A 19,314-nucleotide genomic window follows, 5' to 3' on the forward strand; every position below is an offset into this window, starting at 1 on the left:
TAAGATGCATTTTCTGACAGAAAAAATGTAATTAGTGATGATTGCCTTTTCAGTCTCACCCAGACAATCCCACTTAGTTCCTTCTTTATTCCCAGCTACAGCAGTGGCCTTTTACTTATTTCCGACCCCATGGATAAGACTGTTCTCTGGAAAAAAAAAATCCAAGATCCACATGAGTTTTTAAGATTGCCTTTTGGCAAAGACTGAATGTTCCTTGAGGCGAATGGTAGGACAGTGAGACCTTAGAAATATCTCAATACAGGCTACGTACACACCAGAGCTTCTCTTCTGGTAATGATGAACTTAGGAATTCAAGGATGAAAGTAAAATGAGAATATTTTCAGCTAAACAAAAACAGAGGGTGTTTACTACCATAAGATCTGTAGGAAAGGAAACTTTAGGTAAGCACTATCCAATACAACTTTTGAAGATGATGACAATGTTCTCTATATTTGCTGTTGCAGTAGCCATTAGACGCTTGTGGCTAATGAGCACTTGAAATGTGTCTCTAATGAGACCACGGAACTGAATTTTAAATTTTATTCAATTTTACTTACTTTACATTTAAATTGTCCCATGTGACTGGTGGCTACCATATTAGACAGTGTAGCCTAAAATAACATACTTCAGTAAAAGGAAAATGATCCCAGATAGAAGGTATAGATTTAAGAAGAAATAAAGAGCAAAGAAGATACTAAATATATGGGCAAAAGTAAGTTAACATTCATGCAGTAAAATAATAGTATTATCATATAGTTTTGAAAGTATATGAAATTAAAATATATGACAGTGGAAGCATATACATTGGATGAAGTTGAGGGAAATGGAATTTTGTCATCCTTGGATTGTCTGAGGGGAAGATAATGTTATTCATTAGCATTAGTCTTTTATAATTTAAGGATATATGGGGGTATTTCTAGGATAAGCACTAAAAGAATAGAAAATAAGTATATAAATTTCAAACTAGTGAGGGAGAGAAATGGAATGATGAAAAATATTCAAATCAAAAGAAAGCAAGAAGAGAGAGAAGAAACAGAATAGGAGTAATGAATATAAAGCACCATAACATTGGTAGGGGTTAAAAAATTATTTATTATTTATTTTAAAGATTTTATTTATTTATTTGACACAGAAAAAGAGAGCGAGAGAGCAGAAGCAGGGGGAGCAACAGGTAGAGGGAGAAGTGGGCTTCCTGCTGGGCAAGGAGCCTGATGTGAGGCTTGATCCCAGGACCCTGGGATCCTTAACCTAAGCTGGGCTCATAAGACAGATCCTTAACTGACTGTGCCACTCATGTGCCCCAGTGGTAGGTTTTTAAACTCAAATGCTCTGTTTCATTGATTTTAAGACACATATTTACTCATATATTTACATTTCTAAAATTGGGAGGCATGTGGTAGACTATGGCATCACATGAGCTCTGCTGTGTCAGACCCCCCTTTGTTTGTCATCAGTTGAGTTTTGTGGATCATTATTATTACATGTATTAAGTTTAATTTCTGTTGAAAATGTTCCAAAAGATGCCCTCTGACTTGCATGAAACCGAGTAGTAGGGAAAGAGGTAATATTAGTGAAGCAATTCCTTTTTTTTGGATGAAGGTCTGTTTCTGAGATATGTGCAGTATAAAACAGGAGAATTTGCCAAATCCTTTGGAATTGATGAAAAAAACTTTGATGCAAGGAGAAGCAGGTGTGATCAATTTATACACTTCATAGTGCCATTGTTGAGATGCCATGTCATGGTTTAATTGGTGGTGTTTATCTTTCTTGATCTATAAAATATTGATGTGGCAAATGATCCATGATGTTTTAGAGTTGACATAAGTGGTTTATATGATAAGCCTGGTTACACAATGCAAACAGAATCCAATTACATGCTGTTTGCAAGAGATTCATCTAAAACATAAGGGTGGAGGAGGTGGAAAGGAAAAGGACGGGAAAAGATGTGCCACACAAATACTAATTCAAAGAAGCCATCTATATCTGACAAAGTAAACTTTGAGACAATAAACATTCTAAGAGATAAAGAGATAAAGAGGGTCTGTCCTTAGGTATAAAAATCTCAGATCACCAGAGAGATATAAAAAATAGAAGTTTATATGCACCTAATTAACATGGCTTCAGAATATATAATGCTAAAATAGAGACCAAAATAATATGTCTGTGGCATAGTAGGGGATCTTAATATACCTCTTACATAATTGATAGAACAAGATGACAAAAAGTGGGATGCCTGGGTGGCTCAGCGGTTAAGCATCTGCCTTTGGCTCAGGTCATGATCCTGGAGTCCCGGGATCGAGTCCCACATTGGGCTTCTGCATGGAGCCTGCTTCTTCCTCTGACTGTGTCTCTGCCTCTCTCTCTCTCTCTCTCTTGTGTCTCTCATGAATAAATAGATTTTAAAAAGACTCAATTAAAAAAAAAAGATGACAAAAAACCCACTGAGGATAGAGAACATCTGCTCAATAGAATTAATACATCTTTCTTCTTGCTCATGGTCAGGTGTATTATACTATACATAACATCTGCTGAATATATATCAATATATATCAAACATTTACATACAGACATTGGTGGGAAAATGTAAGGTTGAAATGAGCAAATTGGTAGTCAGGAGATGTTAGTTAGTTAATAGCAACACTAATAAAAGGGGTTGCAACCATCCCTTTACTGACTTCCAAAAATTTCTTACAGCAAACATGAAATTACATAATTTCCTCTACTTTCTTACTCTGCATTCTGTTCTGGATTCTGTCCTACTCACTGCTTAACACTGTGGCTTCTTAAAAGTTGCCAGTCTTCTGAACCTCATGCCAATGATGAAGCTGCTGCTATTTGCTGATAGGGCTCTCAGATGCTGGCTGGATGCTCAGCTGGATATGTGGCTACCACCTGACCTGGATTCCTTATTGCTATGCTCCTGCCATCTGTTAGGGCTTGGTGCTACCTATGTGGGACTCACTCCCATCTTCCTTCACCAAATGCTTGCAGAGACAGGGCATTCCCATGCTCCCTTGGACACTGTGCTCTGAACACCAGACTGAATATCTCCTGTGGGCATCTGCAACTGGGTTTGTTCCCCTAGCCCTGTGCAGCTTCTCAGGAATGGCTAGTTCTAGAACGGAGAATGCACTGTATGTGTGGACAACTCATGAGAAGTGCTAGCATCCTCTGGTGATGCAGGATGTAGGAATCAAACCAATTTCAAAATTACATTCCAATTCTTTGACTGTTGGACAACAGAATTTATATTCAGTTGGGTTTCCCATTTTTTTAATTTCATATTTTCCTTCAAAATCTCATCCCCATCCCAGAGGCTTATCAAAAAATTCTCCAAAGATCTCTCTTTATTAGGCATTTAACAGACAAATTAGAGATTTTTATTCCCGCTATCAAGTGAATTACATTTTTCAGATCTTTAGGCCAATAATGAAATACCTTCTATCAATTAAAAATAATGTTATAGAAAAGTATTGATGAGATGAAATGATATATGAGATATTGGGGCACCTGACTGGCTCAGTCAGTAGAGCATGTGACCCTTAATCTCAGGGTCATGAGTTAAAACCCTACATTGGGCATGGAGCCTACCTATAAAATAAAAAAGAGAGAGAGAGACAGAGAGTGAGAGATATCGTCTGAAGTAGAAAAGGTGGGATAGAGCACTGGGTGTTTTACTACATGTTGGCAAATTGAATTTAAATAAAATGTTAAAATAGAAAAGGCAGGATACATTGTAAATAGGAAATAATGTTACCAAATAATTTTTTAGACACATTCCTATATTTGTCTGTTATGTAGATGTGAGCATGAAAGATCTGAAGATAAGACCCTAGTCTTAGTCTTTGAAAGATGGAGCTGGTATGTTCTCAGAAACACCTGGGCTGCCTGGAACTCGGTGTGTGATCTTGGGGAAATTGCGTAGCCTTTATAAACTGCACTGCCTTTTACAGTGGAAGCTGAGAGGACAGCACCCAGACCCAGGATGAGCACAGGATTAAGGGAGTTAAGTAATGCAGTGGGTTTAGCCCAGCCTGGCACACTGAGAGCGAGCAGTAGACTGCTGTGGCTGTTGCTCTTGCTCCTGTGCTGTTGTGCTGCTGCTGGTGCCCTAGCAGCTATGATCTTACTTGGTCATGTGGATTTTCCTCTGAATGGACCAGCTGTTTTTAGCATTGTAAAGCACAAGCGTACTTGTTAAATGACAAGAGCAAATGCAATGCAAAATACAAAATGAAAAAAAAAAAAAAGAATAAGTAAAGCAAGTAAATAGCCAACAGGCTATAGGGAGAAGCCAGTTCTTGGTGAGCTTGATCAAGAAAGGTCCCTTGGGGGTGTGTTGCATGTCACCATTGAAGAAGAGTGAACCGAGAAGAGGTGGATGGGGGTATCAGTGACATCCTGGAGTGCTCTTTAAGGAGAGATGAAAGGAGGATATTTTCTTCTGGGATGTGAGGCCCCACCGAACTGAACTCTGGGACTGCAGTAAAGAACCAGCATGAGAACAGGGATTCACCTGCTCCTCCCCAGGCTCAGTGTCCAGCTCAGACCCTGCGTCTCCCCTTTCTTTTCATTCATGTTTCTTTCCTACACCCTCGCTGTCAGACTAGACTGGCAGCCACCCAGTCTGTCTTAAGTGCCTTGAAATGTGTTGAATGGATGTGGCATAGTCCTTGGCAGAGTGACACTACTCCACAGGAATTTGTTTATTCCTTGGTGTAGGACATAGCAGGTAATGAGTATGACTGATAATCTAAGATGTTGTTTATTACTGGATAAAGGAATGTTACTGTTACATTTGCATATACACTCCCAAACCGATTCTTTAAAATAAGGACCAGATCTGGCCTCTCCATATCAGAGATCCTAAAGGGAGAAGACAAGGTGAGCTCCAGGAACCAGAACTTGGGATCCTTGGCTCAGGTAAGTGGTACTGACTCCAGCTTAAGAGGCCAACTGACATGAATGGGGAAGCAGAACGGCATCTGGCCCTGCCTACCTTTTTTTCCCAGAAGCATGACCTTCTATGAATTTCCTGAATTTCTAAATATTATCTCTGATACCTGGCCAGAACACCTTGCTCTCAGCCCCAAGAGCAGCCTGATGTCTTCTTGGAGGGCTTCTGCCAATAAGCAGAGCATTGCCGAAGAGCCAGGTAGACAATGGAGAGCTTAGGAAACCTGGAAACCCTGATAATGCTAGCCTTCTCTGATTTCAGATTCTAGGCAAGACTGACTTTAGAATCTAGAAAGTACTGGTCTTCAGAAAAAAATATTTTGGAACCCTCTACATTTTGAGTTTTCTTAGGTGAAAAAAGAGTTATCTCAGATGGGTGAGTGTACTGCTTCTCCAGGGAGCTTTGTGGAAGCCACCTGCATTAATTTTTTTTATGGCAAATTCCATAGTGGCTCATGGAGATATCCTATGTGCTCCAGCCTGTGGGCATCATTCTGTCCTCACCACTGCCTTCATGTATTTGAGAAACTATATTTCTGCTAGATATGTCTTTTTCTGATCATGTGGCTGCCAAATTCTCTGCCTTCTAGATTTAGGGGATGCAGCCAAGTAACAACTGAAACTCAAATAGTGGCTGTCCATGCCCTTAAAGACCTATCAGGTGTCTCACCCTCCTTGAACCATTCAGTGATCATCCACCCCTCTCCTTCCCTGCCTTTGATGCCAAGCCCTAGAGCTCTTCCTTGCTATTTTTAATTTTTGCAAAACTAGTTAGTTCCCTTTGTCTCACTCCTAAGTCCTTCTCAAAGGATTGGGTTTCCACATAAACTGCCCATCTCTGCAAACTTAAGAGTTTTGTGACCTCTGAGAATTCACTTACCTTCAGGTCATCTGTAAAATGGAAATACTAATTTTTGCCTCACTTCCCTCACTGTGTTGTCCTGAACTAATGTTGGGGAAAGTTCTTCATGAACTGAGGAGTGTTTAGAAATCTCTCTCCTCCAAGCTACACTCATCCCCTCCAGGAAAGAAATCTTGTGTTGTTAGGAGTTGAGCCTCCTACGAACTTGGAGGCTCAGTTTTCCATGAAGAGAGGCTGCAAAGAAACTGCCTTTCTCTGCAAAGATTAGACTACAGCAGAGGGTCAGCAAACTTTTTCTGTGAAGGTTGGAATAGTCAGCATTTTAGGCTTTGCTCACCAGAAGATCTCCATTTCAAATACTCATTCTGCTGTTGAAGCTAGAAAGCAGCCACAGACAATATGTAAAAAAGGACATAGCTATGTTCCAGTAAAACTTTATTTAAAAAAAAACAGGCAGTGGGACATATTTGGCCTGTGGGCTGTAGTTTGCCAACCCTAGGACTGGCACAATACACTTTGAAATTCCTATTTCATTTTTATAAAGTGTCAAGATTTGTAAAAATGATATTGTGACCTACAGTTTGCAAAACATTGCTTTGGAGGGGCAAAAACCAAAGGAGTGATAGAAGAGGCATGGTCCAGCTCTACAAGGGCACAAAACATTTCTAAGCAGAGAGCAAGGCTGATGACCCATTCAGCACTAGGGGAGTCCAGCAAGGTTTCCTGGGGTCAGAGATCAGTAGACTGATCTCCTTCCTGTCTACTCAGGTCCTGCCCTTCATCCCAGGCTCCTGTTGAGTCATTTCATCACGTTAAAAATGTCATTTTTGGAGGACTCAGGAGTGAAGATGGAATCTGAAGACTGGGAAAGAGATGAGCCCCATGGCTGCTCAGAAGGTAAGATTCTTGCAAATATCCATAAAGAGCCAAAAAATAACTCCTAAAGTAAGACCTTGTGAGGTCTGTGCACAGACTTGTTCTTCCCTGTTGACCTTGCATGGTAAGTGACCTTTGAGAATTTCCCTGGTAAATGAATTTGACAAGAGAAATCCTTGAAGGGAAATGAAGCTTTGCCACTGGTGCGCAGGTACATAGGGTGGTTAGATACACAGATCACCTTGATCCAAAGATCTAGAACTTTGAAGTCTTGATTCACCAACTGGATGGCTCTGAATCCTTGAAATGCATCCTTTTCCCTCCCAGCCTGCTCAGGCAGAGGAGAAAGCCAAGTGGTGGGAGGGATTGTCTGAGTCTGGGATGGGAAATGACCCTGGCTCAGGACTTCTGAGTGCCCCAGGGGGGAAGGCACTTGAGCATTGGCTCAAGGGGGATGAAAAGAGGAGGCTTTTAACCTAAATGACTAATGCATGGAGTGTGAAGGGAGAGGCCTGTAACTTGACAGAGGCCCAGCCCCTGAGCCTTCAACTCACACATGGCAATCAGAGTTCCCAAATTAAAAATAGGACATTTGTGTAACAAATGTGGATCTGCCAACAGAGAGGTTTGGAACCAGCCCTATTCCTGGAATATGGGCCATGTGGTGGCTGTAAAGGACATTCTGTTCCTTAGGCAGCAGAAGTATGCACCAGGAAGGCATAAGCACCAGATACTGTAATTTCCCAACTCTAGAGAACTCCAAATGGTGACATTGGGGCCATGTCCTAATTCTGCCTCTGTTTGTTGGTGACATGTGTGGAAGGGGAAGAACCTTACTCTGGCTCCCAACAGAATCCTGAGGATTTCTGTCTGAAACAGGCCTGGGACAGCTCTACCTTCCCCCATCCTTTCTCACCAACGTGCAGTCCTCCTACTTCCTGGAAGCACAGACTGTCAGAGCTGGAGGGACAGACAGGGAAAACAAGGCTCAGAGTGGTGAGAAGAAGAGTTGCTTTGGACAGTCAAATAGTTAGGAAGGCCGAGACTATAGAATCTTTATACTAGAGCACAGGATTTGGGTTTTCTTCTTCCCTTGGTGCTATGTGCTTTTTTTTTTTTTTTTAGATTTTATTTATTTATTCATGAGAGACAGAGAGAGAGAGAGAGAGAGAGAGAGAGAGAGAGAGAGAGGAAGACACAGGCAGAGGAAGAAGCAGGCTCCATGCAGGGAGCCCGATGTGGGACTCCATCGCAAGTCTCCAGGATCATGCCCTGGGCCAAAAGTGGTGCTAAACCACTGAGTCACCCCGGCTGCCCGGTACTATGTGCTCTTAATGTGCAAGGGTTGTTTGGATAATGGCCAGAGATTTCATTCGGGCATTTCTCAAACTTAATGTTTTATCAGGTAGTATCCTCCAGATTATTCTCAGAGTAATGTAGACAATGTATACTAAATCCTCTGAATTATTGCAACACATATAATTTAGTTTTTTTTAAATTTCAAGTTTCTATTTATTTTTTATTTTAATTTTTTTTAAATTTTAATTTAAAATTTTTTTATTGGAGTTCAATTTGCCAACATATAGCATAATACCCAGTGCTCATCCCATCAAGTGCCCCCCTCAGTGCCCGTCACCCAGTCACCAACACCCCCCACCCACCTCCCTTTCCACCACCCCTTGTTCGTTTCCCAGAGTTAGGAGTCTCTCATGTTCTGTCTCCCTTTCTGATATTTCCCCCTCATTTTCTCTCCTTTCTGTTTTATTCCCTTTCACTATTTTTATATTCCCCAAATGAATGAGACCATATAATGTTTGTCCTTCTCCGATTGACTTATTTCACTCAGCATAATACCTGCCACTTCTATCCACATCGAAGCAAATGGTGGGTATTTGTCGTTTCTAATGGCTGAGGAATATTCCATTGTATACATAGACCACATCTTCTTTATCCATTCATCTTTCGATGGACATCGAGGCTCCTTCCACAGTTTGGCTATTGTGGACATTGCTGCTATAAACATCGGGGTGCAGGTGTCCCAGCGTTTCACTGCATCTGTATCTTTGGGGTAAATCCCCAGCAGTGCAATTGCTAGCTCGCAGGGAAGATCTATTTTCAACTCTTTGAGGAACCTCCGCACAGTTTTCCAGAGTGGCTGCACCAGTTCACATTCCCACCAATGGTGCAAGAGGGTTCCCCTTTCTCCACATCCTCTCCAACATTTGTTGTTTCCTGCCTTGTTGATTTTCCCCATTCTCACTGCTGTGAGGTGGTATCTCATTGTGGTTTTGATTTGTATTTCCCTGATGGCCAGTGATGTGGAGCATTTTCTCATGTGCTTGTTGGCCATGTCTATGTCTTCCTCTGTGAGATTTCTGTTCATGTCTTTTGCCCATTTCATGATTTGATCGTTTGTTTCTTTGCTGTTGAGTTTAATAAGTTCTTTATAAATCTTGGATACTAGGCCTTTATCTGATAGGTCATTTGCAAATATCTTCTCCCATTCTGTAGGTTGTCTTTTAGTTTTGTTGACTGTTTCTTTTGCTGTGCAAAAGGTTCTTATCTTAATGAAGTCCCAATAATTCATTTTTGCTTTTGTTTCTCTTGCCTTCTTGTATGTATCTTGCAAGAAGTTGCTGTGGCCAAGTTCAAAAAGGGTGTTGCCTGTGTTCTCCTCTAGGATTTTGATGGAATCTTGTCTCCCATTTAGATCTTTCATCCATTTTGAGTTTATCTTTGTGTATGGTGCAAGAGAGTGGTCTAGTTTCATTCTTCTGCATGTGGCTGTCCAATTTTCCCAGTACCATTTATTGAAATTTTTATTTAAATTCTAGTTAACATATATAGTAAAATTGGTTTCAAGTGTAGAATTTAGTGATTCATCACTTACATATAACACCCAGTGCTCATCACAATAAGTGGCCTCCTTAATACCCATCACCTATCTAGCCCCTCCCCCACTTACCTCCCTTCATCAACCCTCAGTTTCTTTTCTATAGTTAAAAGAGTCTCCTACGGTTTGTTTCCCTCTCTCTCTCCCCCCCCAATGTTCCCTCCCCTATGTTCATCTGTTTTGTTTCTTAAATTCCACATATGAGTGAAATCATATGGTATTCTCCTTTCTCTGAATGACATTTCACTTAGCATAATACACTCTAGTTTTATCCACATCATTGCAAATGACAAGATTTCATTCTTTTTGATGGCTGAGTAATATTTCATTGTGTATGTATACCACATCTTCTTTATCCATTCATTAGTTGATGGACATTTGGGCTCTTTCCAAAATTTGGCTATTGTTGGTAATGCTGGTATAGACATCAGGGTGCACGTGCCCATTTGAACCAGTATTTTTGTATCTTTTGGATAAATACTTAGTAATGCAATTGCTGGATCATAGGGTAGTTCTATTTTTAGCTTTTTGAGGAAACTCTATACTGTTTTCCAGAGTGGCTGTACCAGTTTGCATTACCTACCAACAGTGCAAGAGGGTTCCCCTTTCTCTACCTCCTTGCCAGAATCTGTTGTTTCTTGTGTTGTTTATTTTAGTCATTCTGACAGGCATGAGGTAGTATTTCATCGTGGTTTTAATTTGTATTACCCTTGTGGTGAGTGATGTTGAGCATCTTTTCATGTTTCTGTTAGCCATCTATTCATGTCTTCTGCCCACTTTTTAGCTGGATTATTTATTTTTTGGGTGTTGAGTTTGGTAAGTTCTTTGTAGATTTTGGATACTAACCCTTTATCCGATATATTGTTTGCAAATATCTTCTCCCATTCTATAGTCTGCCTTTTAGTTTTGTTGATGGCTTCCTTTGCTGTGAAGAAGCTTTTTGTCTTGATAAAGTCCTAATGGTTCATTTTTGCTTTTGTTTCCCTTGCCTCTGGTGACATGTTAGTAAGAAGTTGCTATGGTTGAGGTCAAAGAGGTTGCTGCCTATATTCTCCTCTAGGATTTTGATGGTTTCCTTTCTCACATTTAAGTCTTTCATCCATTTTGAATCTGTTTTTGTGTATAGTATAAGAAAGTGGTACAGTTTCATTCTTCTGCCTGTTGCTGTCCAGTTTTCCCACCTCCATTTGTTGAAGAGATTGTCTTTTCCATTGGATATTTTTTCCTGCTTTGTCAAAGATTAGTTGATCATATACCCATGCAGCCATTTCTTGGTTTTCTATTCTGTCCCATTGATCTATGTGTTTGTTTTTGTGAATACATAGATTTTTAATAAGTCAGGACTCTAGCAATTTCCACATTCAGAAACTGAGTTAGTTCTATTTCATCTCCATTTCCACCATTTTTGGCCATGGAAATTTTTTTTCTTGAGAGAGAGAGAGAGCAAGAGAGAGCAAGAGAGAGCACATGGGCACAAACACAAGCAGGGGAACAGAAGGGGTGGGGCAGAAGGAGATGGAGAGAATCTTAAGCAGACTCCATGCTAAGCACAGGGCCTAGCGCAGGGCTTGATCTTATGATCCTGAGATCACCAAAACCAAGAGTAGGACACTCAACCAAATAAGCCATCCAGATGCCCCAACCATGATAACTATTTTTAATATTATTATTGTCTCTCTGCTTTAGTGTTCACAAAACACACACAAAAAGAAGTAAAGGGGATCCCTGGGTGGCTCAGCGGTTTAGCGCCTGCCTTTGGCCCGGGGCGCGATCCTGGAGACCCGGGGTCGAGTCCCATGTTGGGCTCCCTGCATGGAGCCTGCTTCTCCCTCTGCCTGTGTCTCTGCCTCTCTCTCTCTCTCTCTCTCTCTCTCTCATGAATAAATAAATAAAATCTTAAAAAAAAGAAGTAAAGCATTCAATGACCTCTGATGTTAAATCCTTAGAACATCCCAATTGCATGTGCTAACCTCATTGTCTCTGATTCCAGACTTGGCCAGAAGTCCCCTGGAGCCAGGCCCAAGCCTCACTTCCATAAGCTCTGCCCACTCATGTAAGGCCCCTGGGTGAACAGATGAGGGTGGCAAGGGATGAGGAAGGGAGTGGGGTTGGGGGTGGGATTTGCTTAGGGAAGGAGGAGGATCAGAGACTGGGGACACCTAAGGGTGCTGGGATGAGGCTGAGGCTTTTCCTTTACAGAAGTGAATCTCAGGAGGGTCAATAAGAAAGAAGAGCCCTGGGCGGATCTCTATCTTTACAGAGAGGTGCAGGTAGCACATATTTGCTGAATGGCACAGGAGAAGAAAAGGAACCTTCCAGATCCTTCTGACTATTGCCATGGAGTGGGCAACTGACCTCAGAGAACTTCTGAAAAACAGAAACTTGGCCAGCAGGGGGCGACCATGAAACCGATGTCACTTAGTGCCATTGCCACTGAGCTCTGGGCTAGACCCTTCTCACAGGCTATAGTATGAACCGCTAGTGTAACCTCACAGTAACCACAGATGAAATTGTTAACATTACCACTTTTCAGGTACAGAAACTGAGGAAGCGAGGGAGGGTACCTGCCCCAGGTGACACAGGTAGTAAGTGACAGATGCTGGAATTTAAAAGTATTGTAACATCTGTCTGCCCAAGTTTAAGGCTCCCCGCCACCACCCTCTGCACAGGCAGAGTCAGGAGACCTCAGCCTGAGTCCCAGGTCCCCCGCAGGTGAGCTTCCTCCCTGGTAAACTGGCAGTGAGTGCACGCAGGTACATGGCAAGCTCCCATGACTCTGTGAGGGAGGTTGCGTCAAGCACTACTGCTGCTACCATTGCTGCTGTTGCTCCTGCTGTTGTTTGAGAGTGGACTCCCTAGAGAAAAATATGTTAAAACCACTTATACCTCTTCTGTGCCTTGAGAAGGAACTCTGAAGAAAGCATATGGCGTCAGGAATGATGTGAGAAAACACCAACTAAGAGGATACTGTGCAAACCTCAGTGCGTGATGATGGGAGGCCCAAGTCAGTGTGTGATAGGAGGGAAACAGAAGTAACAGAATGACAGGTTTTGGAAATATTTAAGAGGCAAACAGCCCAATGCTAGTGCTGGAAATGCAACTTACAGAGCATGTCTCGGTGTCTCCCTAAACAATCAGCATCTTAAAGCTGTGGGGTGCAGGCATCCATGGCCATAAAATGTCACCCTTCAGATGGCTATCAGTGTATGGTTCTTAGCTCCTAAGGTACTTTCTGTCTAATTTCTCACCCCCCACTCTTCCACCTGGCCCTCCAGTGCAAGGATTTGTTCCATCTCAGGCATTGCTGATGATGCCCCTAGTGAGAGGCTGCAGGAAGTAGGGTTGGAAAGAATAAAGATTAACATGTACTGAGATCTTTATATGGTTCAGACACCTGGCTAAGTTTTACTTATTTGAGTAAGCATGTTAATCTTTCCAACACCCATACCAGGTAGGTGCTATTGCTACACCTGTTTCACGGGTGAAGACATTGGGGTTTGGAGAGATTTAGTAACTTTTCCTAGGTCCCAAAGCAGTAAGTGACAGAGATTGGATAGGATCCATCTGTGAAAATGGATAACCCATGTGCTTGCATGCATGCTGAATTGCTTGTCCAGAGTGAGGTAGAAAGCCTGGGGGCAGGGGAAATCTTCAGTGGGCTGTGATGTTTGAGGCCACAGGCAGGTGGAGAGTTGGTGCTGGGACACTTGCATGTGTGCTAGAAAGGACTGAGTTTTCCATTCTCAGTATGAAGTGTTGATATCTGATTATATTGATCTAGGTCCAAAAGTGAAAGTCTCATACCCAGAGAAATTCAGCATTCATGACCGAGATCACAAAGTATTGGTCCTGGACTGCGACACCCTCAGAGCAGTTCCATTTAAAACCTACATACGCCCAGGTGACTGTCAGTCTTGGTTGTGTTTTCTGTCCTAACAGCCAGGTTAAGACCTTCCTGTAAGGGGCTCAGCTCAGCCTGTGGGACACCTCCAGCTCCTGGAGGTGGTAGATAAGTGGGCAGTACAGCAGAGGAACCCCAGGGACCATTAGGATTTGGATGGAGAGTTTGTAACAATGAACAAATCTGAGGGAAGCCTTTATGGAAGGGATGAAAGAAGGAAGGAGCCAGACAATGGAAGAAGAGGAGGCTTGGACTAGTGGAGGGGGACTTTCACCACAGAGTCATGGGAGAGGGATTACACATCATGCCTGAAACCCCAGAAGATAGAAGGGTCTCTTCCCTGCTCTGGGGACTGACAGGGAAGAGACATCAATCATGTTTCTGATTGTCTTTTTCCAGAGATGTTCTTTGTCTTGGCCTCCTCCCTGAGCTCAGCCTCTAAGGAGAAAGGAAGTCCAATTCTTTTGGCAGTCTGTAAAGGAGAGCTTTGTCTCTGCTGTGAGAAGGACAGAAGACAAAGCCAACCATCTCTTCAGCTGAAGGTGAGCATTCTAGCCCAATTTCATTTACCCTCAGGCACCCCAAAGTGAAGGGCCAAGATCCTAATGCCTCTCACTTTCTACAAATTCTTATCTTGGTCAATATAACAGGGACATTCACCTTTCTGAAAGCATTGGGTAGGAGTTTCCTGCCCTACTATTTGATTCTGTGCTCCAAGAGCACACATGCTGGGTTTTCTCCCTCTCAGAGATTGTACTGTCTAATCTTTTACCTTGTAGAAGAAGAAACTTACCAACCTGGCTGCCCAGAAGGAATCAGCACGTCAGCCCTTCATCTTTTATAGGACTAAGGTGGGCTCCCAGAACAGATTGGAGTCAGCTGCCCATCCTGGATGGTTTATTTGTACCTCCCGCAATTCTGGTGAACCTGTTGGAGTGACAAATGTTCTTGGAAAAAGGAAACACACTGAGTTTTCATTTCACAGAGCTGAAACAAGTCCCAGTGAGGTTAGCGGGTAGGAAATTGCCCCATCAAATGCCTTCTTGTGCTTTCCTTTCTAACTCAGACCAATTATAGAAGGATACAGAATATACTTACTCTTACAGAATATACTTACTCTTTCATCTCTCATCAGTACTTTGAGAATTTGTGTCTTTAGGTCAAAATAAGAAAGAAGGATTAATTAAAGAGTTTTAGATGAAATAAAATTCTGGTTGGAATGATCCCAGCCTCTGCTTATTTATGGCTTACCCTGAAAAATCAGTCACTTAGAGCCTGTGTTATATTGCGTGATTTGCCCAGACAGAGTCTGAACTTGCTGCAGAAAGTAGCAGTTAGCTGATGCTATGCTCTAGAATTAGCCATTCCTACTGGGGTTTAACAGGCACTGGAGGAAGTTCACAGAAGTAGTTGTCTGTGTCTCGAACCCAGTATGACAAGAAGAAAAACACTAGTGAGTCACCATCTAGCAAAGTGATAAGTGGAAAAGGTTGAGGTGGGTCCCAGACAAGGATCAGGGTGACTTAAAACGTGGGAGAAGCACTGAGATAAGGAATCTGGGTCAAGGGACAGTGAGGAGACCAGATGAGCAGCCAGCTGGCATGTGGGAAGTCTATCAACAAGGGCAAATTCCCATTGCTAATTTGGGCTCAGATTCTAGCAAAGAGTGATCCGCAGGTTGATTGAACAAACAGAAATCTGGGGTGTGGAAGCAGGATATGGGATTGAGAGAGAAAGGTGGAGGCTTGGGACTTACTTGTCTACTGGTTACAAGCAACAATAATTGATTTAGGCATACTTAAGCAAAAAGTATACTAAAACAACAAGGAGGGCAGCCCAGGTGGCTCAGCGGTTTAGCACTGCCTTTAGCCCAGGGCCTGATCCTGGAGACCTGGGATTGAGTCCCACGTCAGGCTCCCTGCATGGAGCCTGCTTGTGTCTCTGCCTCTCTCTCTCTCTCTCTCTCTCTCTCTCATCAATCAATAAATAAAATCTTTAAAAAAATAAAACAAGGAGCTTACTAGAAGGATATTGAGCATTTTAGTTTCTTATTGCTACTATAACAAATTACCATAAACTCAGTGGTTTAAAACAATGCAATTTATTATCTTATCTTTTAGAAGGTCAGTCTGAAGTGGGTCTCATTGGACTAAAATCATGATGTAGGCAGGGCTGCATTTCTTCTAGAGGCTCCAGGGGATAATTAATTTCCTGCCTTTTCCAGCTCCTGGGGGCTACCTACATTCCCTGGCTTGTTGCCTTTTTCTCATATTCAGAGCCAGCAATGGCTGGTTAGGTCTTTCTCATGCTGCATCTCTTTGACCATTCTGCCTTCCTGTCACTCATAAGGACCCCTGTGATTACACTGGGCTCACCTGGATAATCCCCATCTCAAGACACTTAATTTAATCACACCTGCTGAGTCCCTTCTGACATGCAAGGTATCACATTTACAGGTTCTGGGGATTAGGATGTGGACGTCTTTGGGGTCTATTATCCTGCCAAGCCCACGAAGGACATGCTGAAGAGACAGAAATTTCTAATAGGTCAGAAATGACAGGAGCCTGGGAGGCTTTGGCCCCACCACTCAGATGAATGAGGACCAATCATGTTTTTCATCACTTAGCAAAAGATTCAGATTCCAAGTAGAACACATGACTGCCTTAGTTTGGGTTATGTGTCTGTTCCCTATTTTGGATTATGTGTCTGTTCCTTGGTCAGTTAAAGGCATTGCACCTTGATCAACACTCTCTCTGAGATATGTTTCCAGGGAGGCCAGTGTGGGTTCTCAAAGTCAAATTGGAGAGCTCATCTCAAGAGAAAGGTGTGTAGGTGCCAGGCAGGAAGATAAACCTGAGTCTCCTGAGTCTCCTTATTTGTACCTAGAAATATGACACAAGACCAGTCTCTGAGGGTTAAGGGAGACAAGGGCCAAGGGAAGACCTCTGACAAGGTCAGTTGCTTCTGTTTCTGATTTGATGATGATGTTGACCAATACCAGGCCAGTAATAAAAAAATACTTAGTACTTTCAGTGTTTGAAAATTTGTCCAGGTAGTACTGATGCTTGGGTGGGGGTGAGGGGGCATGTCTTCCTCATAAGATCACAGAATCTGTTTCGTAATCAACACAAAACTATTCATATTAGTCTCTGAGCCAGGGCTGTCCCATAGCAGTGCTCTGCTTCCCTATGGACCAGCTGAAAAGAGGTGAGGCTCACTGACCATGGCATTGAGGATGCCACTCATGTGGCCCAAATAGAGACAGCCATAGCATGGGCTCTGTCCTGCTTCAACCTGGTGATATATAGCAAGTCACTGTGACACTGACCACCTGGGCTTCTGTGAGGCTCCCCTGAGATCACAAATATATCTGCACCTTGCAGAAGCATAGGCCCTGTGTGCTGTTGCTTTTATTGGTGGAAAGCTCAGGTGAAATGGTAATCACATAGGTGTGGCACCTCATTTAATGCTGTGAGCTGCTTCCTACTGTCAGCACTACCAGCCCCCCTTTATGTGTCCCTAGTTTTTGTTCTTTATAGCATGCTATATAATTTGCTTATTTATTATGTTTCATGTTTATGTCATCCACTAGATTTTAAGTTCCATGAGTGTTTTGCTCTCTGATGTATTCCAAGAACCTACAAAAGCACCTGGCACTTAGAGGCACTCAGTAAGGTTTTAAATGAGTGAATGAAGGAAGAAAGACAGGAGGGAGGGAGAGACAAAGATGAAAGAAAGAAAGCAGGGAGAGAGGAAAGGAAGTTGCTATTTACACGATGGTCTCTTCCTTATTACTATAGCTAGTATGACTTTCCCCTGCAAAGCACATACATTTTGGAAACCTTATAGAAAGCAAACTCAAGCATTTTGAAGTTAATTTTCCTAGCTGTCATTATAATTATGGGTCTGGGTGTTAGGTGAAAAAGGTTTAACCCCTCTGTATTACACCTGAGAATCCCAATGCTTTCATTTCCTAGAGCTGCTGTAACAGAGTGACATAAACTGGGTAGCCTAAAACACCAGAAACTTATTCTCTCACAGTTGTGGAGCCTGGAAGTCAGAAATCAAGATGTTGGCAGGGTCCTATTCTTTTTGAGGGCTGTGAGGGAGAAACTGTTCCATGCCACTTCTAGCTTCTGGGTTTTGTCAGCAGTTCTTGGCCTTCCTTGGCTTATAGATGCATCACTTCAATCTATTCCTATTTTGTCATATGACCTCCTTTTCCCTGTGTCTCTTTGCCTTCATATGGCACTCTGTGTGTGTGTGTGTGTGTGTCATTGTCCAAATTTCCCTTTTCTTATAAGGATACCTGTTATATCGGATTAGGACCCTAATTACTTCATCTTAGCTTGATTATCTCTATAAAGACCATGTTTCCAAATAAGGTCACCTTTACAGGTACCAGGGATTAAGATTTCAACATGTCTTTTTGAGGGGGGCATAATTCAACCATACCACCCAACATTCCAACTGTTAACCTCAAGGAATTCTCTGTGCCTCTAAAAGGGCAATCTCAGGGTATTTGCTGTGCAGCGGGAGCTCCAGCAGGAGCACCCTAAACCAGAAGTGCCCTTCACAGCTGGCCACTTTTCCTGCTCCCATCCAAGATCCTGGGGCAGTGTAAGGCAGGTGAGGGCAAGAGGAAGGCTCTTCTGGGAATAGAAGAAGAAGATGCTTATCTATCCTCTACTCTGCTCGGCAATGAGTTACCTGCACACAGATGACAGCCTTAGAAGTGGTGTGCTCCAAGCATTTTGGATCTCAGTGACCCCAATCAATTAAACAAAACTGGGGACACATGTACAAAATGTGGGCATTAGTACACTATGAGACTTACATAAAATTAGAAAATTCACAAGGACTAAATAAAATAAGAACTGACATTTAGTGGTTTCTTCCCACATTCCAAAGCACTGTCTGGCTCACCCAGCAGCATTCTACCTGCATCCCAGTAGACACACACCTAGCAATGTGCTGGCAAATGTTTGGCAACCAGTTCTCTGGGGATGGGTGGAAGTGGGAAGGAGCTCTGATATATGGCTTGTGCCAGTTTGCATGGTGTAATGACTCGCAACATGGCTGACTTCAGACTGCCAACATGAAGTCATTGAACATGGATTTGGGAAGAGATACCAACAATTCGCTCTTGCAAGCTGATGTAAGCTGATTCCAGCCACCACAGCAGCCAAATTTAAGATCTTCACGTTAGAGCAAGGGCTGGTTGGAAAACTATATAGCCTGCAGGCAAAATCTGGCTCACTGCCTGTTGTGTATAGTTTACCGACACAGTCTGTGGTTGCCTTCAAGCTACAACAATAGAGCATGTGGTCTCTCAGCCTGCAAAGCCTAGAATATCTGCTATATATCCCTTAACAGAAAGTTTGCTGACTCCTGCTATAGAGGACAAGAGACCAGAGACTGTCTGCAGCCTCTGGTCATTCATGCCTGAGTCAGTCTTGTGCTTGAGGCACAGTTTTTATCAGAGAGCTGCAATGCATGATAGGTGAGTTCTCCATCTCACTCACAGAAGCCTATACTATTTTTCACTACAAAAGTAATATTAGGTTTTTTTAAAACTTAATTAGCTAACATATAGTACATCATTAGTTTCAGATATAGAGTTCGGGAATTCATCAGTTGCATGTAACACCCAGTACTCCTCACATCACCTGCCCTCCTTAATGCTCGTCACCCAGTTACCCCATCCCCTCCCCACCTCTCCTCTAGCAACCCTCAGTTTCTTTCCCATAGTTAGGAGTCTCTCATTGTTTGTCTCCTGTGTTTTATTTTTATTTTTGTTTAGCTCAGTATGTCTTAGCAATTTTC

At 42.5% G+C, this 19,314-nt stretch overlaps 2 protein-coding genes across 4 annotated transcripts in view; both read left to right on the forward strand.

Moving 5' to 3' along the window:
- The first annotated feature begins 4,365 nt into the window (after positions 1–4,365).
- IL37 (interleukin 37) lies at positions 4,366–14,711 on the forward strand. 3 transcript variants are annotated; one of them, XM_049095423.1, is made up of 6 exons: positions 4,366–4,927; positions 6,587–6,715; positions 11,578–11,640; positions 13,369–13,488; positions 13,888–14,030; positions 14,268–14,711. In XM_049095423.1, the coding sequence occupies exons 2-6, from the start codon at positions 6,637–6,639 to the stop codon at positions 14,505–14,507; spliced, it is 645 nt and encodes a 214-aa protein (XP_048951380.1). In that variant the 5' UTR covers positions 4,366–4,927; positions 6,587–6,636; the 3' UTR covers positions 14,508–14,711. The 3 variants fall into 3 exon arrangements, with proteins under 3 accessions (XP_048951380.1, XP_035556466.1, XP_048951379.1); XM_035700573.2 differs by having other exon boundaries at positions 4,367–4,923; XM_049095422.1 differs by lacking the exon at positions 4,366–4,927 and having other exon boundaries at positions 5,052–6,715.
- The window catches only part of IL36G (interleukin 36 gamma), a 49,533-nt gene continuing 44,110 nt past the window's right edge, over positions 13,892–19,314 (forward strand). Inside the window, exon 1 of the mRNA XM_049095424.1 lies at positions 13,892–14,030. The gene's annotated coding sequence lies outside the window, so the exon portion shown is untranslated. The remainder of the gene's footprint in view (positions 14,031–19,314) is intronic.

Source organism: Canis lupus, chromosome 17, assembly GCF_003254725.2.
Source record: "Canis lupus dingo isolate Sandy chromosome 17, ASM325472v2, whole genome shotgun sequence".
Classification (NCBI taxonomy): Eukaryota; Metazoa; Chordata; class Mammalia; order Carnivora; family Canidae; genus Canis; species Canis lupus.

What these genes read in the sequence shown, in the direction of transcription:
- IL37 (XM_049095423.1), top strand. Translation starts at nt 6,637, where the DNA reads ATGTCATTTTTGGAGGACTCAGGAGTGAAGATGGAATCTGAAGACTGG. An exon ending in GCCCCATGGCTGCTCAGAAG is followed by an intron (nt 6,716 to 11,577) that starts GTAAGATTCTTG and finishes CTCTGATTCCAG; the next exon opens with ACTTGGCCAGAAGTCCCCTG. An exon ending in AACCATCTCTTCAGCTGAAG is followed by an intron (nt 14,031 to 14,267) that starts GTGAGCATTCTA and finishes TTTACCTTGTAG; the next exon opens with AAGAAGAAACTTACCAACCT.